Here is a 25010-nt window from a genome sequence, read left to right on the forward strand (position 1 = left end):
ACCTACCATTTCAAATCCGATGGTAACTTACTTTAAGTTAAAAAATTATCAGAACAACAATCTTATCGATAAAAAAAAATGAAAAAATGTTTTACTAACGTAATAATAAAGAGTAAGCGAATATAATTCGTAATTAAAAGTTACACTTTTGTGAACATTTTTAATAAAAATTATTCATTATATTGAAGGTACGTTATTAAAAAAGAAACAGTAAAATATCTATAGTATTTTTCTACAAGTACTCTTCGAAGAATGCATTGTAATTTTTTATACTTTTCATGATATAATTAAACAAACTAATGATTCAATTGTCTTTACGGATCTACTGTATTTAAATATTTGACATTAACTTTAAATAACTACAATGTTTATAATACATTGTATTAGTACTTTGTAATTTGGATTCATGGCTCTGTGATGTTTTCGGTTCTCTACTACTCTCGCTTAAACTTTCTAGTATATTTGGTAACCTAACTTTCCGTTAAGCAGTTCGAGGTATTCTTATTTTTTAATATTACTACAGTACAATTACAATATTAATATAATATAAATATATTTCATTTTGAGCAATTTATATATTAATAAAGAATCGATCAAATAATTTAAAATTATAGAACATTAGCGGAATTTGAATTTATCCTTGTTGGTCATAAAAATTTGGCATTCTACACTTAAGCTAAAAAGGATTCGTTCACCGTATATTAAATAAAATTGATTATAATCAAAAACTTTAATAAAGGTATGTAAAATATATTTATTTTAATGATCAAATAATTATCACATTAAATCATTTCGTGCAGAATTATTTTTGTTTTTTCTTACTATGTCTGATGTACTTGTCAAACTTATAAAAAGTAAATTTGTATTAACCTTAACTGAGAATACTTATGTATCTTAATAAACGTGGACCATCAAATGGATGTGACAAAAATAAAATAGATACAAAGTGTGTTCATATAAAAAAAAAAAAATAGTGTTTTTTTTCATCTAGTACAAATTTTCTTGAAATAAATGTAATCATTCTTATATCAATACTTGTGATCTTACATTTTGTTTCGAAAACTAAACAACAATTATTTTGGAATCAACAATTATTTGATATCGCAGATGTCTGGAAGCAAGTGTCGTCATTGTGGGTCTGTGGACATAGAGATAGATCCAGCACGTGGTGATGCTGTTTGTACAGAATGTGGTATCGTTCTCGAAGATCAACTTATTGTCAGCGAAACCACTTTCGAGGAATCCCCATCTGGAAATATGATTGCTCTGGGAGAATTCGTAGGAAAAGATAGCACTGGTAGAGCTAGTGGCTTTGGGGCAGGTTTGTTGATATTTTTAATATAAATATACAATTTGTATTTTTTCATCTAATTGATTCGATACAATTTATCTAAATACTGAGATAACACAAAGGTAATTTTTTTTCTTTTTAGGATACCGTGTCGGTGGAAAAGAATCCAGAGCTATAACGATACAAAATGCAAGAAAAGGAATATCGCATCTTTGTATGCAATTACGGTAAGTTTCATCGATGTCAATAATTTACTGCGATACATATTATAGGTGATTAAATAAAATAACTAATTATAATTGGTATCAATAATACTTCTTACTAATATAATATTTATTCTTTTAATTCAATCATCTTTGTTTTTTTTTTTATAAGACTCAATCAACGTCACATCGATCAATCTGTTAATTTTTACAAAATGGCATTAAACAAACAATTAACTCGTGGAAGAAAGCAAGCTCATAATCATGCAGCATGTGTATATATTACTTGTCGTTCCGAAAAAACATCTCGTATCCTTTGAACATATTTCTACTTCTACAACATTTTTTTAGATTATATAATAAGAATTATATATAATTATTTATTTATGATTCCTTAATGACTTATATAGATTTGCTTATCGACATCAGCGATGTTCTTCAAATTTGTGTTCATGAACTGGGACGGACGTATTTGAAGTTTGCGCAAGCCTTATGTATCAAAACACCTTCAATAGGTGAGTATTTATTTAATTATTATATATTGCATGATACATTATTGTAGAAATTCTTTTCCTTTTTTTCCCAAAATTTATTTTAATGAAAGTTGCATTTAATTAAAGTAGCCATTGTTTGACTTTAAATAATATGATATACTTAATACTTTTGTAATCGAGAATACATATATATAATAATATTTAACAACAAAATATTATTTCTCAGTGTGACTAATAGATAAGATAAAATTCCTTTAATATTTCAATATTCTAATATTTTCTTCTCTTTCATTAACAAAATGTAAAACTTGCTACACAATGTATTCTTACAACGTTAAACTCGATAGCAACTTAAATAATAATAGATTTGAATAATATTTAATTAACAAATTCTACGATACTTTTAAGGAATTATAGGTCTTATTGAATACTCATTATTTGTTAAATATTCATTAAATTTATTGCAAGAATAACAATGACTAATTCAGCTTCATCAGCACCAAAAAAATCATAATATTGTTTTTTTTTTTGGTACAAATGATGCAGTTAATAATTCATTTTTTTTTCTTTTCAAATGGTATTTACCTTTTTCAGAACCCACATATGTTACAGATTTTCACAATACATTTTTATCATTATCTCATTTCTATATATTTGTTATTATGAATATATACAGTTCATTGGCACTGAGCACAAAACGATTTAATTTCTACATATATTCTGAAAAATATAAATGGCGGATAAATCTCATGACCACAAAGATAGAGAATAATGATAAATATGCACTACTTTACAATAATATTGTTATTTGCGATATTGAACAATCCTTGATCTCTCTCTTATCTTTTTTGCATTACTTTTCGTTTAATATTTAAAAATATCTACACTTACATATGTGGTATATTGTACAAGGATAAATTAAAAAAATTTTCATTAAATTTTGATATTCAAGTTAAAATAATATCACAATTATATACAAATAATTAGGAAAAATTTATAAAAGAAATAAAAATAGGGGTAATAACAAATAAAATTTAATTTAATGAAACACGACTTAAGATATATGTTTGAATATTTTCTTTTGCAGAATTAAGTCTTTGCATATTATGCGTTTAGTTTTATTGGATGAAATTAATATCAGAATTATACTTTAATGTTATTTAAATACTGACGTTTTAATACAATTTATAATAGTAAATGATATATTGGTTATTCAACGTAATACGGACTCATTTGGCTAGGTAGAAATGGAAATATTGAAATATTTAGAGTTATACGTAAATTTAAAGAAGTGTTTTGCATTATAAAATGAGATATTCTTAACAATATTTTATAATCCACACGATACTTTTGTTTTGTTTTATAAATATCTCAGTTATGTAGTTCCAAAAATATTTATCATTTAGTTGAAATTTAAGATTATTATATATCATATATGTTACAACGTATTTTCTAATCAAAAATTTCTAATTGATTTAATACTGCTGTCATCACGTAAAATGAGTAATATTAATACATATTTATTTTCCTCTTTTTATTGCCTTATTTTATGCTTTATTATTTTTATAATATCTGACCATTAAGATTGAACACTATTTGTTTTTAAAATAAATTGATCTTTTTCATATGACAGTAAAGAATATATTCTGAAAAATGTTCAGATTAAAGTGCATCTGTCATATTTGCTTATTTATTAAACTCTCCAGAGTGGCGATAATCATAGGATTTGCAATAGTTTCTTTACTGCAAAATATTCTTCTAGAGTAGAGTAAAATATTCTACCGGGTGGGCATACTTTAATACAAGATCTGTGTACTAAACTATTTTCATAATAGAATATACATACATACATATCATGTGCGAATTCCCACACAATAGAGAGCTTTACTCTACCAAACTGAACTTATCTCGTTTAACAGGTCGACAAAATGTGCAAGTTATTTCTTTCATTTCTTTTTTAAAACAATAGCCACCAAATAGCCGCAAAATATTTGTTTGTTTTCGAAAAAACAACAACAACAAAAAAAAAACACTTCGATCGAAGTGTTAATTACATCGTAAATTTACATCAATCATCTGATGGTGGGCCATAAAAAATTAATTCAGGTATCTGTCCACCTTGAACACCTGTACCATTAGTACTTTCAGAACTGCATTGAAATTGAAAGTTTACGCTACCAACTGTAGCCTCGGTCATACCTTCTTGACCAAAATAACTTAATTCTACGCCATCAAGTATTGCACTTGCCGTATAAAAGCACTCTGGTTCTATTTGTATAGGATTTTCAAAATACACGTGAAATGTACTGCTTGATCCATCAGAAAAAAATTTTGTACTATTTTCTGACAAGACACAGCCCAGTCTTTTAAGTTCTATTCTAACATTATAGTCCGCAGCACCAGTAGAGCTTCCATATAATCCAAAACCAACCACAAAAATTCTTTTGTCAACACTGAACTGGATCGAATCACATCTTCCTCTGTAGCGCCACTGATTGGATCTATAAGCGCACGATTGGAATCTATGACAAACCTATAAAGAAATTTTCAATTCTCACGTAGATCAATAAATACTTTATTACAAACACACATAAAATTTGTAAATGTTTATACATATAGAGCAATCACAGTTAACATTTGTTAATGTAATATATATACACGTAAATATATAGACCACCAAAATTTGAAAAATGGAAAACAAAATAAAAGATAAATAAGCATGTCACTTTTAACAAACAAACATAACAAGTATTATGGGAAGCTAAATTTGAATAATATAAATATATATATATATATTAATTACAAAAATTAAAGGATACACAACTACTTGACTGTATATAATATTTCAAGTAATACGACATTGAGGAAAATTATTTTGCATTGAGAAATGATTGGATAATTTAATATTTCTTATGCGTACCTGAGTTTTTAATCCTTGTCGTGCTTTTGTGGGAAAGCACAGCATCGGTCTGTTACTTGCAGTAAAATGTAGAAAAACGTCTATTGTTTCTTGTTGCGTTAATATGCCAGTTTGTGCAGCACTATTAGCAAATTCCTCTAAATTCATAGCTGGAAGTCGAATTAGATACAAGGCAGATCCTAAAATAAAAAAATAAAAAATAGAAATAACATAACTTAATTCCTTCAAGGAAAGCTTATAAATATTCACCTAATAATTGTCGTTGATTCGCGGATGTGGGCTCGAGATCTTGTCTTAAACATTCAGCAGAAGCCCATCTTAATGCAGCATCCCAGACATGAATCTCTTTACAATTTAATGTTTCTCGAGATAAGACAGATTCAAGCGTATGAATGTCAATGTCTACGAAACCGTCGGATCTTAGTGCCATTTCTGCCTGTGTGGTATATTCAATAGATATATTATCAGTAAAAATTCATATGAATTTAAATATATAATTCCTCCATATATATATCTTCTTAGACTTTAACTTATCAATATATGTCATGGAAAAATAAAATACTATAGAATATTTCATTTTTAATTTAATAAAACTCTGTCTCGTCAATCTAAAAAATGATAACAATTATACATGAGCGCGAGAACTTTAAATAAATAATAAATAATTCGCTTTCTTCTTATATTTTCATATTATTTTTATTACAATAGTCATCGAATGGTTATTCTCGAAAAATAATCTTTCAAAATCTAAATATAATATTATTATTTAAAATTTATATTTATGCTTTTTATGTTATATATTTTTTGTTTCCATTTGAATTTCGTAACACTTTTATCGTATGAACCTGAAAATGTATTTTACTATCATAGAACTAGTGATTACTAATGAGTATATTACAAAAAATGCAAAAGCAGGGACATGTAGAATGAACAAGTAGATTCACAAAAGTATTTTAAGCAGATAAGGAATATTTGTTTTGAAGAATAAAAGCTTAAAGAATATAGTCTTAATATATCTACATTTAACTTGTTATTAAAATGAAATGATGGTAGGGACACAATACATAAATAAAATATAACTTTTATTGTGAAGCCTTTTTTAGTTTCATAAATATAAGTGTAAATATACAAGATTGCAAGTAAACTACATTTATTAATAAAGTAATATATCAAAAAAGATTTAAAATCTAATATTACATAAAAAATATCAAAAGCATTTATTTTTCTATAAAGCAACATTTTAGAATAAAATTACATGTTTATTTGATGGTATTTTATTATTGTTGTTACTTATTTCTACAAGTTTCATATTTTCAGTGCTATATACAAATAGAATATATAAAAAACAAACTTAAAAATACAATGTAATATAAGTTACAAGAAATATAATATTAACTGATTGCAATATAGATTATTAAAAAGTTAAAGCATCTTTAATAATGTTGATCATTTTTTGATGATGTTTGAAATGTTTATAATAAAAATTAATTTTAATTTTTTAAAACGATTTTTCCTTATCTGATTAATTATTCGAGAAATTCTACATGATGACACCATTAGATTTAACTATTTTAGATAAATCATGATTGTTACTATATCTACTGTCTGAAAGATCGTTAACATTTACTGTATGTTTCATAGATTCATAATCTTCTATAAAACTATCACGATACATCATGTTTTGTGTGATTTCTATGTCCAGTTTATTACCTGGAAAATATGGCTCACTACGCGTACGAAAAAGAGCAAATGGTAATCTTTCCTTATTTATATCAATTGCAGAAGAATAACATTTAATTTCAGATAAACTTAAACAGTGTGGTGTTAATGATAATCTACTTTTCGAACTATCGCGAGTGTCATTTATTCTAAATTGTTTCTGATAATTACGTTCGTATTGAAATTTTTTGAATTTATCTTTGATACAAATATCTTCGTAAGAATAAAAATGTCGAATATGATAATCATGATCGCTAAGAAAATTGGATTCATCTACCATCATGTCCAAGCTTGTATTTAAAGTAATGGTACTTAATACCTTCTGATTATTACTTACTTGAGCATCTATAACTTCCCAGCATCGTTGCATGAGGTCTGGTTCTTCAAATAGTCGAGATTGGCTTAAAAGTAAACAAGCATTCTTTGCGGTCAAACTTGTTTCCAAATAATTGACGCACGCACGTGCTAAGTGTGGAACTATATACTTTTTAGCAACGTAAAGTGTTGCTAAAACTGTGTCAGCTTCTAATTGTACTTCGTCGCAATACATATATCTAAAATAATATTCTGTTAAAAATACTGAACTTTTACCATAAAACTTGTCATTTAATAATTGTTACGTGTGTTTATACGTATATTCTATCTGACTTACTAACCTTAACAGAGCAAGGAAAGCTGCTGGCTCTACATCTGGCACTTCTATATCTTGTTTATTTTCTGCTAGTCCACCGTAAAACATGGCATAAAATACGGAACTTCCAGTAGCTAAGACATACTTGTGCGCTGGTATTGTTTGTGTATGACCTGTAAACAAACATCATTGTCTGTTTATAATCGCGACAATATATTTATCAATTCTATTCAACTGTAAGAAAAAAGGAAAAATAGTTATATACCTGGACTACCAACAATAAAAATAATATCTGCCATGAGATGGTTATTGAACATAGCAGCATTACGTTCTCGAACTGTAGTCTTTGTTGCTTGCCAGTTAGGATCTTGTGTACAGTCTTCGGGCGATGAAAGATTTAGATGAGTTACAGGCGACGATAAGGAAGACAGTGGCGATGTAGGAGCACTAGGGGGCTGATATATTATTTTTTCTCGTTGCAATACAATGCAAGAGGACAGAGGGCTTACCGATGGAGGAGAATCTGATACATTGCTTGGAGATTCCGCTAAAACATTCATAAGATTTTTTCATTAAATTGTTATCTTGATATTTTCTTAATTATTCAATACACTCATCTTCTCCTTTAAATCGCTCCAACCTCTTTAATCAAACACACACGCACATATCTCATGAAATGATTTCAAAATATCTCTAAACTCACAATACAGTAACATATTATAGATTACAGGAAGAATATTTCTTAATGAAGTCATAAAAAAACATAAATAATTTACCGTCAGTGTACATTATTTTATCAATTTGGTGTTAATTTCGGAGTTAATTTTTTTTATCTATGTTTTGACATAGCAAAAAACTGTGTCACCAAAAAAAAATTGATGAATATTTAATACCGTTATACAATAAGAAGTAACGATCAAAACGGAACATGTATTCGCATCATATTGAATTGCAAAAACATTTTGTGATAGCGGAACCACTGAGAAACGTTCGTCTTGTTTCGCTTTTCTTCGGGTATATTCGTGTATTTCTCGGTTACACGTGATGTAGATCGCGTACAAGTCCAAAGCACAAACAAAAGTATAAACGAATTATTTTAAAACGGCGTTCATTAAATACACGATTGTTATCTACTATTATATAAGATAATTCTAATCAACATTAAATTTTTTGTTTTATCTGCATATCGATATTACAGTTTACAACGTTCTCAATACGGAATTATATTTTTGTATAGATAATGTTTTAATGATTAACGTAGTTGTGCCGGCGACGGGACAATCCAATCAACGTAAATGCTTGTCAATGCATATGTAGTAAACTACACATACACATACATGCTACAATTCTATTTCCAAAAAAGAAAAGCTTTTTTAAATTCATACTGTACTCATTATCTTCCACATTTATACGACATAATTCAATTTAAAAAGATTTTAGGATCAATTTAAAATAATACTAAATATATACTTGACATACTTATTAAATACTGCATCGAACATTAATGGGTATTTGAAACAACATTGGTTTTTTTTTTATATGCATTTAATTATTTCAGTGTAATCCATTTATTTATAATCCAAAACATTATTTAAATTTCTAAAAACATTGCATGACTGACCGACCAGCCATTGTTTATAAATAAATCAATAAAAGAGCATTTTCAGCTATGTGTGTGTATACATAAAAATACACACGCGCGAATTCGGATCGGATATCAATGTATCGCTTAACTAGAATGAATTTAAAATACCAGCATCTTTTTAATTGATTCATGTTATTCTCTTACCGTTGACCCAAGCATTGGTTTGCTTGACCGTGACGTTATCTTGATACCGTTGCAACGGCTTGGCGGTGATCTTGGAGTATAAGTTAGACATCTCTGTTCTTTCTGCAAGACGAGACGTCTTTCTTGTATATTTATCCTTCTTTTATTCTTTTTCGTGTTTATTTGAAATCGATAGTTAAAATCTTGAATCGTGTCGAATGAAAGAATCACGGTAAATTTAAGATAATAAAGGAGCGTAGGTTTAGGGCCGAAGCGCCATGCTAGGAAGACGGGCGCTGGTTAGGTAACACCACACGTTACCTTTCGTCTCTGCGATCGATCGATAATTCTAGTTACAATGCGCATGTCTCTTTATTTAAATCCTACCTTTTATATTTTCCTCTTCTTTTTTTTTTTTTTTGAAGTACTAATTTTTTCGAATAATATATTTCTAATTTTAATTAAATAGCATATTGCACATCCTTGATTTTGACTCTTTACAAATGAACCAATGAGTGACAGTATTTCTACGAATTCAAAAGGCTAAATTCAAAAAATTAAATGTTCAAATTTGCCACGTATTATATGTTACAATTTAAATCGTGTTGCATTTCCCTTTACTATATACTTTTATGAATTATTGTATTTTAGATCCTTGCATATATATTATGAGATTTGCAAACAAGCTTGAATTTGGTAAGAAAACTTACGAAGTATCAACGACTGCACTAAGAGTAATAAAAAGAATGAAAAAAGATTACATACACAGTGGCCGGAAACCATCAGGATTATGTGGCGCGGGTAAATTTGAATGATGTACTTTTCTAATTAAAACAATATATAATATATACATTTTTAAAAATTTGATTATAGCTTTACTAATGGCAGCACGATTACATGAATTTAATAGATCCCCTGCTGATATTGTAAAAATAGTTAAGGTTCATGAATCTACTTTAAGGAAAAGGTATATATATATATATATATATATATATATAATATTTTTGATATTAAATCAGCGATATTTAAAATGTTTAATTGTAGGTTAATGGAATTTGGAGATACACCTTCTAGTGCCTTGACTTTGGAAGAATTCATGGCAGTTGATTTAGAAGAAGAACAAGATCCACCTGCATTTAAAAGTGCTCGTAAAAAGGACAGAGAACGATTACAAAAAGTAGACAATCAAAAATTTTAGTCTTTCTATTTAATATTAATATTAATTTATATTATATTAATTTTGTATACTATACACTATTACTGTTTATACTATATTTTGCTTTTATCCATTTCAGTTGGAAAATATAGATTCAGAAATAAATGAACTTCAAGCTGAAATCGATAGACAAATAGAAGAACAAAAAGTTGGAAAGGGAAAAAGACGAAAAAGTGATATATTTGTTTACTTTTTGTAACTTCTTATTATACACTATATATTTCTTTAATATGGATCATTGATTACAGGATCTTCTTCGGAAGATAATTATACTAAAAAATTTATTGAAGAAAGTAATTTAAATACTATTAAAGATTGCATTGATACTGAAGCTGTGAATACGAATGTTGAGGAAGTGTTACTTGAGCGTGAAAAAAGCACGTTATTTACTACAGGACTTGGTAAGGAACCTAGTAACGTTGACAAAATAAATGAACAATTAATACAATTATATATAACAACAAAATTTTGTAAACTTTCAAAGGTCCCAATATTGCATTAATGGGTTTAGATGGTACAAAGGAATCAAAAGATAAAAACAAATCTAACTTTGAAAATGTAGGTACATACATTTCATGTAAAATGTTTAAATTTTGTTAAAAAAAAAAAAAAAAAAATGCGACATTTCTTTTATCGCAGGCTTCTGGAGAAATTAATATTACTGATATTGATGACGACGAATTGGACAGCTATATAGTGACAGAAAAAGAAGCTGAATACAAAAATACTGTATGGAAAAGAGTTAATGAAAAATATTTGACCCAGCAACAAGAAAAAGAAGAACAACGAAAGAAAGAGAAGGAAGAAGGTAAACCAGAGAAAAAGAGAAGACGTACTACAAAACGAAATAAAAATCAAGGTCCTGCTTCTACAGCAGGTAAATTAAGATTGAGAGATGTTATACTATATATATATATATATATATATATATATATATATATTTGCCATACTGAATTATATATTGTTATTTATTTAAGGGGAAGCCATCGAGAAAATGTTGCAAGAAAAACGTATATCTTCCAAAATCAATTATGATGTATTAAAAAGCCTGAACATAAATAGTCCAAATAATCAACAGAAAGAGCAAGAAAATCCATTATGTAAATCTAAGATTGATATTAAAACGGAGATTAAATCGTTAGGGTTAGTTGTTATGTGGAAATCTTTATGAATATTATATTTTACATTTAAAATATCTTATTCATTATTTTTTCTTTTTAATATTTGTTTATTTCACGTATAACCAGGACACCGATTTCGTCATCAAAGAATACAGAAACATCATTATCACAAGAGACACCAAAATCTAATAGAAAACGTAAAGTAGAAATATCAAGTCCAAAAGAACTGGAAGAATTTGTGGAAGAAGATATGGCACCTTCTACACCACCTGCACTTGATTCATCAGACGTTGGTAAGTATGAATGTCCGTTCTTTATTAATCTGTTCTCCTTCTTAATTTTTCAAATGTTAATTTGATATTATTTTCTATTGTACAGTGGATGAAGCAGAGGATTACATGGATGATGTTAATGATGAACCCACTGAAATGACAGGAAGAGAAATACTTAAACGAAGAAGTGGAATTGAAGACGACGATGATTATGAATATGATTATGGAGAAGAATATTAGTACTATATCTTAATCAATGCATTTTCTCTCTTTCCATTAATTTGATACGCTTATTAGATATGTTTTCTTATTCATTTTCTTGTATGTATTCTCTACGAGCCAATGGTACATGGTTTTTGTTAAAGGGTTATTAATTAACTTTTTTATTAACCATGTTCACGTTGCTTCACTTTAGTGATCCGAAGAAAATTAGTAATCTAAACGTTGCTAAACCGTTGACCTTACTTATTTTATTATACCAAACGTAATTGTAATTTTATATATATATATATATATATATATATATATATATATAGTATATTTTTTAGTTTTAGTTATTATTTAAATCATGCAGATCATTCTTTTTTATCGCCATTTATTCTAAAGTTAAAAATATTTATGAAAATGTAAGATATACACAGCTACAATAAGGAGAGGCATTTACGAAGTAATTTTTTAATAACTTCTTAATATTAAGTTTTTTTTTTTTATTAAAAAATAACGCGCCATTAATATTTATATATAAAATATACCTGAAATTAAACTGACAAGAGCTATTTCTTCTTCTTATTTTTATTATTTGTTTTTTCCTTCGAGGAATTCAATGTCTGTCACCTTTCGTCTACTGCTGCTGCTGCTTAGTTGTAATCAGTTTCATCTTTGTTTCTCTTAATCCCCTTAACGTGCAGCTGCTAAAAAATCGATGAGAATTATCCCTGGAATTTGTCGTTTTCATAGGTAGTCCCTCTAGCATATGCCCCAAAGATAGAGTAACACATTGAAGACCTTTATAGTTTGTAGTATATCCGCCCACCTCGCTGTGTTAAACGTGTTTTTAATATCTATGGTAGCTAATACAACTATGCACCACGTCGCGTGATAGGTCTCTTCAGTCCTTCGGTAGTCTACTGTTTCTAAGATAGATATGTTAAACACACGCATTTGTATTAATAGTATATTTTAAAATAAACTGTTAAAATACTTTCTTGTTACTTACTGAAAGAACAAATCAAATATTTGTTAATTTCATTTGAAGTTTAAAAATAAACCTTTAAATAAATAAAACTTAAAACTCATATTTTGTTCTTACGTCTTTGATACATTTCATTCTATTTGCTCGTATAGTTGTCCATATCCAATGACCAAATGTATCCAACAATCTGGTAAAGTAAGTACTCATGGTGGTATTGCTCCTCGTATTCATTTCAAAGTTCAGCTTCCTTGAGTTCATCTTAAAGTTGAGTAGTTTCTTCCCTTTTCAGCCAGTTTGTAATCTATTAAAAATAATGTATCAGTAGGCGTCAAATGTAGATTACATAATATGCCACCATATAAAAAGTGGACTTTATATTTGTAATAATGAATTTATATATATAATTTATTATAAAAATAAGATGAACAGTAAGTGCTCTTTAATAATCGACTGGTTTTGTGAATAAAAGAACAAAACAAAGAACAAAAAAATGTATGGAAGCATGAATTTCAATATATTGCTATGCAGTACACGAAGAATACGACAATTTTACTCTATTATTATTATTACTACTAATAATATTATTTGCAATTAAATTTTGTAGCTGTTGGGCAGAATAAATGTATTTAATCTTTCGCACATGTAAAATGTATATATATATATGATGTACGAATTTAATCATTAAAATTGTTAATGAGTAATAAAAAAATGCTTTTTTTCATCTATTATTTCAAAGTTAATTCAAAAGTCCATTGATACTTTCTATTATTAGAACAGCGTTTTCTAAACAAAATTTAATGTATAAATCGTATTATAAATTTTAAACGTAGCAAAGAATAAAAAAGGGGGAAGAAATGAAAAATATAAAATAAAAAATTACAAGAAAACTAAAGCAATTACAAGTATCTTAGAAATAAATTAGACTTCGAGCAAGATTTAGAAATTACTGTTCTAAATCAATTAATTTATCGACGAGAACAGTAAAAAATTAATGCAAATCAGAAACTATAATTTAATTCACGCTTCGCATTCATTTGCATATTAGTTGGCGCATTAATTATATTTTTTAAATATGAATAGACGCAGTGGATGATTTCTAGTCATTATTATAAGAGAAAAAGAAAAAAAAGAAAACAAACGAAACGAAGACATTATACAATAATACACATAAAGAAAGAAAATAATTGATATTGTATAAATTATTAATAAGATATTTATATTCATATTTATAGTTTCACTTGTAATATATAACCGTATGTATATACCGGGTGATCTGTAACTGATGGTACAAGCGAAAAGAGGGTGATTCTACACGAAAAAATAAATCGAAAATATAGAATAACATTTTTTCGTTTGAGGCTTTGTTTTCGAGAAAATCGACTTTAAATTTTCGCAAAGTACGCGTGCACTTGATCATATCTCGTTATACCGGACCTACGAACTTTTCATATAAGAATAACCTATACATATATATAAGTTAATTCCGAAAATTTCGTAGGGTATTTTCGAAATATAGATCACCCTGTGTATATATATATATATATATATATATTATATATTATAATAAAAGTACAAAAAATTTACTGTTTAATCCAATTAAAATATGAAAAATAAAATTTGTTATAACAAAATTAAAATAAATAAATTTTTATCAATAAGATATAAAAACTTAAAAATTGTATGGACGATAAAATATTGAAATATAGACAAAATGAAAATAAACTCATAAGAGTTCATCTAATTTAAAAGAGAATTCTTTTGAAGATGTTTGTTATCGTCAAAAGTAAAACTGAATAAACTGCGTATATTCGATTAAAAATTAAATTAATATGCTAACATTTAGTCTAACTCTCGATATGCATATAATGGAATCACGTTTCTCGCAAAAATCTTCTCTATCCTCTGTATAAAAGGAAAGAAGCGAGCGCTTTATCTTGAATTCTCGCAATGAGACGTATTTGACAATCGGCGGGGATTCGTAGTGACTCGAAAACTTTTTGTTCGATTCAATCACAAGCCGTAAATAATATTCGTTTATAGTAATGCCAATATCTATAAATATACATATATATATATATATATGTATATATATATATATATATATATATATATATATATATATATATATACGTAGGTCGGAACTTAAATAGTGGCAACTATTTATTCACAACCGATACAAATGAGTTACATGTTTGTACCTGTTACTGTCCTTCAAAGTAGTCACCAGCGTTGTGTAAAACCCGTTGCCAGCGATTTGGAAGGCGTAGTATACCGTAAGCAGAGCCTATTCTGTTGATGGTGCGAATGGAGCGGTCTACTGCCGTGTCTCATCCATTGTTACTATACGGCGTAAGAAAGAAGCCTCTCCTTCGCGCTCATAGCGCTCCAAGTGCGTCTAAGCAGCGTTATAAGCATCCATTCTGCATATCCGGCAATTCATGCGGAACCCATCGTGGCATTCGCTTCAGAACTCTTCGATGTCGAAGATTCGACAGGCAGTAGACCGCTCCATTCGCACATCAACAGAACAGGCTCTGCTAACAGTATACTACGCCTTCCACATGGCTGGCAACGAGTTCTACACAATGCTGGTGACTACTACAGGTACAAACGTGTAACTCTTTTGTATCGGTTGTGAATAAATAGTTGCCACTATTTAAGTTCCAACCTACGTGTATATATATATACACGTATATATGTATATATATGTACATATATGTATATATATATATATATATATATACATATGTATATCTATATGTATATATTATATTGACACATACTCGAAAGCATGTGCTTCTTTTATGCAGGTAAAGTAAAGAGCGCACGCGTTGGACATACCTTCATTTTCAAATTCAAAGCACGCCAGCTTTGAGCGCAAACGCAATTTGTAGAATTATCCGTATATCGCAGGTTGGATTATTCACAGGAGTCTCGCATCTACGGGCGGCCACACGCATAGGTAAGATCATAATCGTTGATAGAGACGTTTTCTTCGATTATCGCACGTTGATTCTCGCCATCGGACGTAGATATTCGGTAAAAACCTGCTAAACGCACGTGTCACACGCTAACATAATAAACAACGATCTTTGCGTATTTGATCTAACCGATTAGAACATCTCTAGCTGAGTTGACAGTTTAAAGCTATGCATTGTTATGTTCTATTTTTTTATAATCAAATTTATCAAATATCTAATACACTATATACAATATGCATAGCCTTAAAGAACTGTCATATGTTTCAAAGAAATATTATTAAGAGAAATTGTTGTTCGTAGACAAAGACTTTTTTCATGATTTTTTTAGTCACTATTTCCACATTTCACAATCTTGAAATATCTGTACAACATAATCCTAATAAAATAGTGATAATAATATATATAAATAATTATATATATTATTATTATTATTATTATATATATATATATATAATTGAGACTTATTAAAGATACTTTATCTATAAACTATATAACGCAACAGCAAAAATTGTATGATTAATTTATTACGTTTCTATACTATCGTAGTAATATCGAATATATTTTCATTAATTTTATATAATACGCATTTATTACTCAAAATAAATATCTTTCCCATTGACAAGAAAAGAAGGATTTATTTAACGACTAAATATAATCATTTTTAATAATTGTTCTTTACCAAGAAATTACATGAGACATTATAAATGTTCAAAATATAAATCACTTAATCTTTCTATTTGTCTAATGTTTCAAAATCTTGGAATGTTCGTGAAATAACAAGTTAAATAATTAGTATATTACTCACCTAGGGAGGTAAAGTAAGAAATGTCTCAGAGCACATGTAATTATTGTCCGAGGCGAAGCCGAGGTCAATAAACATGTGCTCTGAGACATTTCTTACTTTACTGCCCTAGGTATGTAATATACTATTTCTTATTTAATTTTAGATTCAGGAAAAGAACAAAATCATGACATTTAAATCAATCAAATTATAATCACGCTGAAGCGTGATATTATGTTTTTTTTTTTTTACATTTCTATACTTATCTTATAAAGGTACATAAATAACTTCTGAAAGCACATTTTCTTGCTTTATTAATGAACATTCAAAACATTATTTAAGTTCTTATTTGTAAAAAAAAGATTATACAGCAATACTTCTATAGTCTAAATCCATTTTTATATGTATAGAACTAATACTATAAAATATAATGAAATCATCTAAACCTACAGCATGATTATTTACCTTACTTAATATAAAAAGACACATGATTTGTAAATATTGGTTTTAATAATAATGATAATGATAATAATAATAATAATAATGATTATAATAGTAATAATGATTATAATAATTATAATAATTTTTGATCATATTTAAGAATAAACAAAAAAACGAATGAAAAAGTAAAATTGAAAAAGGAACATAAAATCTTTGTTTAAACATTATTTTAGTCTTATGTATTGTTAATGATTTTACTCAAAATGAAAAGAAAGAGAAAAAAGGGGGGGAGAAAAAGTAAGAAAGAATATTAAAATTATTTTGTTATATTATAACAAATGTAGCTTATTATATGTATTCTATATGTATAATGTGTTTGTATCTATATTATGTTGCATGTTGCTGTTTCTAGTATTTTTTCTTTTCGTTTTCATTAATGAGAGATTACCATTAAGTATTAATCTTTCTTCCTCTTTTTCTGTTTTGTTTTATATTGAATAATAATTTACATCACCCATGATATTTCTCTTTCTTACCACACCTTAAGAGTTATACGTAAGAATTTAGGTCTATTATCAATTACACCTATAATCATCGTAATTGTATGGATTCTGCGTCGCAGATCCTCGATATTCGGGTCCATGCGAGTGGCCACCACTAAAAAGGCATTATTTAAAGCTGCCTTTTGCATGCGCTAGTATATGCATTAATATGTTTTTAGTACCTCGGTGGCATCGCATCTGCCGGACCTGGGAAGCTAAAAGGTCAGAAAAATAAAAAATCGCACAATTAATTTTTTCTTATGGCATTAACGTCGCAAGGAACTGATGAAAGTATAAGATGCAACACTATTACTCACGAATAACTAAATAATAATCATAATAATCGCGTATACGAAAATCTTATCGTTCGTAATGTTGTGTCCTGAGATATACTATGCACTTATATATATTTATATATACATATATTATATATATAAATACATATATATGCATACACTTCTCTTTGTTATTTTTTTCTTTCAACGTCATAACGCATGAAATAATAATATCACATGATTGAACGCCGAAGATGACTATGTTCGAGTCTCGACGAAAATCTTAATAACAAAACACGGTATAGATCATTGTTGGCTCATCTTTAATATCGCATAGATCTTTCTCTCGCTCTTTTTCTTTGTCTATAAGCCATATATGATAATTGCAAATTGTCACAATTTTTGTCCAATGTTTCATCAAATGCATCCTTAAATATGGCTTAATACAAACGACTTAACTTTCCTTTTTTTTCTTTTTTTTCTTTTGATTGAAACCATAAACGACGATGATAATTACAAACGCAAATGGATAATTACTACAAAACGCAATAATAAACGCATATTTTTCTTTTGCACCAAAAACTACGATTTCTTCGATTCATTATCATATTTAGTTTTGCAATTACGTGAAACGCTTTCACGTATTATTATAATTGGTGCTACTACTTCGATGAGCAAAGAAGAAAATCAAATAAAACAAAAAGTTGTAATAGATACGCAACAATTCTCTTTAGTAACGCTTCTTCTTCTTCTTCTTCTCCTTTTTTTCATACGTAAAAAAGCGCTATATATTTATTAACGAGTTACGGTTCCGAAATATATATGTCATCGCCCGATTTATTATTCGCAAATATTATCTTTCTTTTCCTTTTTTTTTTTTTTAATATTTTTTTTAAACGAACGCTCGATTTTTAGATTTCTCTCACGAAACGCGTAAAAGAAGAGAGGTAATATAGATTTAAAAATGATTAATAAAGTCAATTATAAATATTGCATATTTTGTAGTAAATCATTTAATCTTTGACGATAATTTATCGAACAATTTGTAAATAATATTATTATTTATTATGACAAATTTTCAAAATTAAATCTGAATTATTAAATATTTTTTATATAAATATAGATCAGATCATACGAATCATGTTTAAGAGATATTTGTTAAATAATAGAAACATTTTTGTATGCACATTACCTCTGTTCTTTTTTACACACTCAGGAGCTAAAACATCGTGTAACGATATTTATTATCCACCGTTTATTAATTAATAAATGATATTTTCTTTTTTGCAAAAGATGGCACGCCACACACACACACACATATATATATATATATATATAGACATATATGTGATCGAAATGAATTATTATCGCGGTAAGTGTCACACCTTATACTTTTACAGAAATATTTAACCTGTGACTATACTAAAAAAAAAGTATGTTTCTTACGAGAAAATGAAATAAAATTAAGTAATTAAAGCATGTAACGCAGAAAGGAACGAGGACGTTTTAGATCAACGATCAGTCGTTCGCATGTATTCCTTTCGCTTCTTTTTTTTTTCGATCTTATTGCATATCGTACAATTATTTTTCAGCTCGCTATATCATAAAAAAATATATTATTTATAAATAATATAAATCAAACTTACCGGCCGCCGCCACGTGGAGGAGGTCCGTATGCATCAGGTCTGTCGTATCCTTCGGTATAACTGTATTAATAAACAGTATATGTATTATTTTGAAAAATACGTAGGTTGGAACTTAAATAGTGGCAACTATTTATTCACAACCGATACAAAAGAGTTATATGTTTGCACCTGTTACTGTCCTTCAAAGTAGTCACCAGCATTTTGTAAAACCCGTTGCCAGCGATGTGGAAGACGTAGTATACCATTAGCAGAGCCTGTTCTGTTGATGGTGCGAATGGAGCGGTCAACTGCCATGTCTCATCCAGTGTTACGATACGGTGTAAGAAAGCCTCTCTTTCGCGCTCATAGCGCTCCAAGTACGTCTGAGCAGCATCGTAACGTAAGAAATGGATATTTCTGCATTTCAGTCAATTCATGCGGAACCCATCGTGGCATTCGCTTTAGAACTCTTCGATGTGGAAGATTCGACAGGCAGTAGACCGCTCCATTCACACCATCAACAGAACAGGCTCTAATAATGGTATACTACGTCTTCCACATTGCTGGCAACGGGTTCTACACAACGCTGGTGACTACTTTGAAGGACAGTAATAGGTGCAAACATGTAACTCTTTTGTATCGGTTGTGAATAAATAGTTGCCACTATTTAAATTCCAATCTACGTGTTACATAAGATTAATACTTATCAAAGAGAAATCAATAACGAAAAGAAAAAAAGTCATTAACACATATAAAATCTTAATAGTGAAAAATTTAAAATATAAATGATGAATCTTACCCTCCACCGACAGGTGGGTATCCACCACTGGGAACGGCACTACCGGGTCTTCTACTAAACATATCCGCTTGTGGTCCAGGACCAGTATTATAGCTGGGAGCACCAGTACTATAGCTGGGACCAGTACTCATTGGCCTAATAAAAAAGAAATTTAATCAGTGAATAAAAGTTTATTATTAAAAACATTAAACTAATATTTTCTTTTTGCTTGCTAGAAGTATCACGCGTCATCAGGTATTATACTAATGACTGGTTTAATTCTTTTCTATTTTTTGCGATAATCTGTTATAACATTCCTTATTATGGCATGAACATTTTGTGAGCCATTGTTGATACATTCAAAGGTGAAGGAGATTGCCGCGTTATTTCTAATATGTGTCTCCTTAATTATTTCATTTTATTTCTTTCTTTCTTTCTTTACAATGTTCAATCAAAAATGTGTAAGAATATTTCATTGCAACTTAACGATGAAATTACATACCTCAAAACCAGCAGTGCGTACAATTTGTATGTCAATAATCTGTTGAATATATGGCGGTTCTTGTAAAACCCTTCTGCTTTGGCTTAGATTATATCATATAAAGAATAGCAGACATCGTCATAATATAAAACTTGTAATAGATATTCCAAAAATACCTGCGATGTAACTTTTACAAATGTTCTACTAGATAACGATTAATTTCATGAAGCTAGACATTTACTTAGAAAAATAGACAAGTAAAGTTCAACATGGTTCAATTTCTACATGCACTCGCACTTACTCTTGTAATTTTTCTTTTTTTTTAAGGCCGTGCATGGTCTTAAGCAGATTAATAAAAGTGCAAATTTATTTTTGAGATAATTAAATTATAATATTGTTAGATGCATTTGAAAAAGTTCCAATGAAATTAATCACTTTAATGTTCTTACACTTAATGGCTCAAAAAGATATTCGCGATTATCATCGATATAAGATCAGTATTACTTTAATTACATGCAACAACGACACTACGCTTTTAAAAGGTATAAGAAAAAGATTGAGAAGATTCTTTTTCTTAAAACAATCGAATATTCTCTGTGTTTTTTTCTTTCAAGTAAAAGCATAAAGATAATTGTTTTTAAAGTATAATATAATTTTACCAATGACTCTCATCATATCCAACATCAGCATAGCCAGTACCATATCCTGTCGCAGCAACAGCTGCGCCTCCATTTCTCATTGGTCCTGTCGCAGCACGATCATAATCATTTCTTGCAGTATAGTCAACTGTGCGACTTGCCCCAAAATTATCCGTACGACCATAATCAACTGGGCCTGGTGCTCCACGGTTGAAATCTCCTGCCATACCAGCTCCAACTACTGGAAATAATATAAATATATATAAACTGAAACAAATTAATATTATTATTATTATTCGAAGAATACTCTTTTATCATGTTGCTAATATATTAATTAGAAAAATTCTAAAATTAATCCAACGCCAAATCATAACGTTACCATAATCTGTTCTCGCTCCAAAATCAGCAGCACGGGTATAATCAGCAGTCCTGCCATAATCAGCTGTTCCGGTCGGGCCATATCCTCCTACAGCAGCAGCAGGTCCATAGCCTCCACCCATCCCTGGCGCTGTTGAAGTATATCCCATCGCAGCAGTTCCCACGTTCTGGCCATAAGCTCCACGGTCGGTATACCCAGTGCCAAAGTCGGTCCCTCGTCCACTAAAGTCCCCAGCACCTCGATTGTAATCGGTATAGCCAGCTGCGACGCCACCTGCAGCAGATCCATCGTAACCAACGAGTTGGATCGGAAGAACTGTAAAGCACGCCGAATATTCCAGTTGGTTTTTAATTTGAAATGAATATGGATTTAAAATCAACGTGCTATACTCTCATCGTTGTTAAGGAAATTAATAAAACAATAATAAAAGATTTAATGAGATTAGAATATGTTATTTATCTTAACCTATTATAAACAAAAAAATGCAGAGTTAATTGTAGGATGAATGAGAAGATAGCATCGTCGATAAATGTTACGTCTTATTAAAAATAAGAATACGCAGTTACCTCTTCTATCATTGTATGGTCCAGGACGAGCGTCTCTACCACCGTCTCGTCCTCCTCTACCACCTCTCATAGGTCCGCCTCTTCTGTCTCCATCCCGGCGTCCTCCACCACCTCCGCGTGACTTCCCAGTTGACTGCTCTACGTTGATGGTTGCCCCTTTGAAAATTGAATTGTGGAGTGCTTTGATGGCCGCAGCTGCATCTTCCTCTCGTGCCATGTGTACGAAACCATATCGATTCATAACATCGCATTCCGTCACCTCACCAAACCGTGAGAATAGTTGTCGCAACTCATCGTTGCGACAATTTTCTGGTAACCGGCCCACAAATATTTTTGTTTTTCTCTGAAAAAATGCAAAATATCATAAATAAAGTATCTTATTCTGATATTTAAAAATATCTCTATGATTAAATACATATATGAAACTAAAGTAATCATGCTATACAATAAACGAAGATATGAGACAACTATTTTTGTATACACGCGTATGTATCTCTAAATTCGATCATACTTCTGTAATAGCAAGCATGGTGTCTGTTAGAGAATTTACTTTAGCTCAGTTTTTTTATATTACAAGCTTACATTATATCTATATATAATATGTTATATATAATGCAAATTATACTGAGCTAACAGAAGCATCATTGATCAAGTGTATAATATCTGTAGAATCTAATACAAAATTTGCATATTTAGATTAAACAAATGCATACTCAAATTTGCTGCGTCAGATTATAGACCACTTCGACTTACCCATCTGTATTAATGATGCTCAATAATCATTTTATTAGAGAACAGTGGATTTATGTATAGTTTCCTTAAATGTATTTCCTGTAGTTTCTGGGAAGTGTGTAATTATAGAAAAATATGCATAGCTTTTTATAAAATAGCATATTAAGAACAATTGGTAAACAAAAATAATTGATGCTTATTAAATAAAATATAATATCCTAAGTAACAAATGCGCTTACCGGTTGATTAGAAGACACCATTTTCTGTAAAAAGAAAATAATTATTTTTTTTTAATATAAAATATATCAAATAGTAAGTTACTAAAATTATATGCAATTTACATGGTATAATATTACAATGAGCTTTACTAGTAACAAGTAAGGTATATAATATAACTGACACAAGATAAACGTTTTATATCTCACATCTCACTATTTTCGTTTAATCTCGAATATTTAAAAAAATATATAGTAATTATGAAAAAATTGATGCTTTCATTTCTTAAATATATATTAAACGTGTTATTTATAGAATTACATATGTACATATCTAATATTTCTTATATTAAGGAAAACTACATTGTCGAGAAATTAGAAAGCTTAGCCAAAAAAATGGTAATATTATGATCACGTAATTGTGTGGTGGTCGAAAACGCGGAAACTACTACAGTCAAGTGAATCTTATAATGAATCCAACTTTGTTGCTAATTTTTAACCGAAATAAACACTAATATGTTTTCGTACAATAATACAAAACATATGTTTAAGGTATTATTAAAGAATATGTAAAATAATTAAAACATACGTGTTAAAAAGCCTATTCTTCTGTATCCGGTCTTTGCATACTACATAAAGTCACTTAACTACTTAACATTACTATCAAAACAATACGATACCGCTCTTTTTTCAGTAATCTAATTATGCTAATTATTGTCGATAAAAAAACATTGGCCATACTCACATGTAATTGCGACGTTTTGGCGAAATTAAATTAAAATAAAAAGGATGAAACTTTCGTGACGCTCTACAGCGAAATGAAGCACAAAATGGCGTCTGACGATTACAAAGTTATAAACGTATCGTATAAACGAATCATGGGTACGAATCTTCGGTTAACCGTCGATTCCTGTATAAGTTATAACACCAGATGGCAGCACATATTAACATAACCTAGGGATCCTGTAGGAGGGATGCGCCATACATATTCAGCTCATGTGCCATTGACTGAAAATTTTAGGGGACCGCTTCCGATCCAACGCGCAGCCATGTTTATCTTTAGTATGTATTAATAGCTGTGGTTAGTTTAAGTTTGGAATACTTATAGTTTTTATTGTGATATTTATGTTTAATTATTTTGTTTCTTTTAGTAGTTTTCTATAAGTGTAAGTTTAATTTACTCATTTAATAGTTACAAGTATAAATGTACAAACCTAACCTATAACTTATCGTTTGTTTACAGACTTATTGTTTGTGGTGAATAATCATGGTTCGACAGTGTATTCTTAATTACTGCAAAAGTTCAACAAGAACTACGCAAGACCGTAAATACCTTATACCATCGCGTAGGTATAATCACAAAAATTTACAAAATTTTAAGCAAACAAATCTCAGTTCGAGTAAAACTATGACCATGTACCATATTGAGAAATAAAAATATGTTAAAATAAATCTATTTTTTAATTGTTTTATATATTTGTCTTATTATTATTATTATTATTATTATTATTATTATTATTATTATTATTAATATTATATTTATAGTAGATAATTATATTTGTCAAAATTGTATAAATTCCTACAAATTATTTTGAAATTTCAAAATACTTATTACAATTCCTTTTATCAAATCAAACTTAATTAAGTCTTTCTTATTGAATTTATAATAATTTTTTCGTGTAACCTATTCTATTTTAATATAAATTTTTAATTATCATTAAATATAGTTCATTTTTTTTCTATATTTGA

The 25010-nt window shown here is 28.9% G+C and overlaps 3 protein-coding genes and 1 long non-coding RNA gene across 14 annotated transcripts; 2 read left to right on the plus strand and 2 right to left on the minus strand.

Annotated features, from left to right (window-relative positions):
• The first annotated feature begins 50 nt into the window (after positions 1-50).
• Positions 51-12836, plus strand: Brf (Brf RNA polymerase III subunit). Of its 4 annotated transcripts, none has more exons than XM_015323722.2 (16): positions 51-188; positions 615-739; positions 1108-1321; positions 1434-1518; positions 1667-1803; positions 1905-2009; positions 9678-9827; positions 9900-9993; positions 10071-10203; positions 10322-10415; positions 10491-10643; positions 10727-10800; positions 10882-11119; positions 11220-11385; positions 11490-11656; positions 11742-12836. In XM_015323722.2, exons 3-16 carry the CDS (start codon positions 1108-1110, stop codon positions 11873-11875), a joined length of 1944 nt encoding a protein of 647 aa, XP_015179208.1. In that variant the 5' UTR covers positions 51-188; positions 615-739; the 3' UTR covers positions 11876-12836. The 4 variants fall into 4 exon arrangements, with proteins under 4 accessions (XP_015179208.1, XP_089028059.1, XP_015179207.1 ...); XM_015323721.2 differs by lacking the exon at positions 51-188 and adding an exon at positions 229-495; XM_089171933.1 differs by lacking the exon at positions 615-739 and having other exon boundaries at positions 60-188.
• On the minus strand, positions 2423-9330 carry lute (BTB/POZ domain containing protein 3 lute). Of its 2 annotated transcripts, none has more exons than XM_015323723.2 (7): positions 9048-9330; positions 7524-7805; positions 7284-7431; positions 6965-7181; positions 5158-5344; positions 4909-5087; positions 2423-4521 (listed from the first exon to the last, which is right to left on the minus strand). In XM_015323723.2, the coding sequence occupies exons 1-7, from the start codon at positions 9136-9138 to the stop codon at positions 4057-4059; spliced, it is 1569 nt and encodes a 522-aa protein (XP_015179209.1). In that variant the 5' UTR covers positions 9139-9330; the 3' UTR covers positions 2423-4056. The 2 variants fall into 2 exon arrangements, with proteins under 2 accessions (XP_015179209.1, XP_015179210.1); XM_015323724.2 differs by lacking the exon at positions 9048-9330 and adding an exon at positions 8035-9038.
• Positions 12124-24148, minus strand: LOC107067852 (uncharacterized). 7 transcript variants are annotated; one of them, XM_089171938.1, is made up of 9 exons: positions 24007-24148; positions 23068-23309; positions 22315-22657; positions 21749-22063; positions 21391-21610; positions 20272-20406; positions 19494-19553; positions 17755-17787; positions 16887-17687 (listed from the first exon to the last, which is right to left on the minus strand). In XM_089171938.1, exons 3-9 carry the CDS (start codon positions 22553-22555, stop codon positions 17606-17608), a joined length of 1086 nt encoding a protein of 361 aa, XP_089028064.1. In that variant the 5' UTR covers positions 22556-22657; positions 23068-23309; positions 24007-24148; the 3' UTR covers positions 16887-17605. The 7 variants fall into 7 exon arrangements, with proteins under 7 accessions (XP_015179215.1, XP_089028064.1, XP_089028063.1 ...); XM_089171937.1 differs by having other exon boundaries at positions 21749-22021; positions 22378-22657; positions 23286-23309; positions 24007-24147; XM_089171936.1 differs by having other exon boundaries at positions 21749-22021; positions 23286-23309; positions 24007-24147.
• LOC149032730 (uncharacterized) lies at positions 15027-17538 on the plus strand. The gene is made up of 2 exons (XR_016176393.1): positions 15027-15431; positions 15638-17538. It is a non-coding gene; the product is annotated as an uncharacterized LOC149032730 (long non-coding RNA).
• Positions 24149-25010: the final 862 nt, after the last annotated feature.

This window comes from Polistes dominula, unplaced genomic scaffold, assembly GCF_049000335.1.
Source record: "Polistes dominula isolate Pdom_NZ unplaced genomic scaffold, Pdom_raw_medaka contig_73, whole genome shotgun sequence".
NCBI classification, from domain to species: domain Eukaryota; kingdom Metazoa; phylum Arthropoda; class Insecta; order Hymenoptera; family Vespidae; genus Polistes; species Polistes dominula.

What these genes read in the sequence shown, in the direction of transcription:
- LOC107067852 (XM_089171934.1), bottom strand. Translation starts at nt 23,306, where the DNA reads ATGGTGTCTTCTAATCAACCG. An exon ending in TACCCACCTGTCGGTGGAGG is followed by an intron (nt 19,554 to 20,271) that starts GTAAGATTCATC and finishes TTATTAATACAG; the next exon opens with TTATACCGAAGGATACGACA. An exon ending in GCAGATGCGATGCCACCGAG is followed by an intron (nt 17,688 to 17,754) that starts GTACTAAAAACA and finishes ATGCCTTTTTAG; the next exon opens with TGGTGGCCACTCGCATGGAC.
- lute (XM_015323723.2), bottom strand. Translation starts at nt 9,138, where the DNA reads ATGTCTAACTTATACTCCAAGATCACCGCCAAGCCGTTGCAACGGTAT. An exon ending in AACCAATGCTTGGGTCAACG is followed by an intron (nt 7,806 to 9,047) that starts GTAAGAGAATAA and finishes TGAATGTTTTAG; the next exon opens with CGGAATCTCCAAGCAATGTA. An exon ending in TTTTATTGTTGGTAGTCCAG is followed by an intron (nt 7,432 to 7,523) that starts GTATATAACTAT and finishes GTTTGTTTACAG; the next exon opens with GTCATACACAAACAATACCA.
- Brf (XM_015323722.2), top strand. Translation starts at nt 1,108, where the DNA reads ATGTCTGGAAGCAAGTGTCGTCATTGTGGGTCTGTGGACATAGAGATA. An exon ending in CATCTTTGTATGCAATTACG is followed by an intron (nt 1,519 to 1,666) that starts GTAAGTTTCATC and finishes TTTTTTTATAAG; the next exon opens with ACTCAATCAACGTCACATCG. An exon ending in AAAGGGAAAAAGACGAAAAA is followed by an intron (nt 10,416 to 10,490) that starts GTGATATATTTG and finishes CATTGATTACAG; the next exon opens with GATCTTCTTCGGAAGATAAT.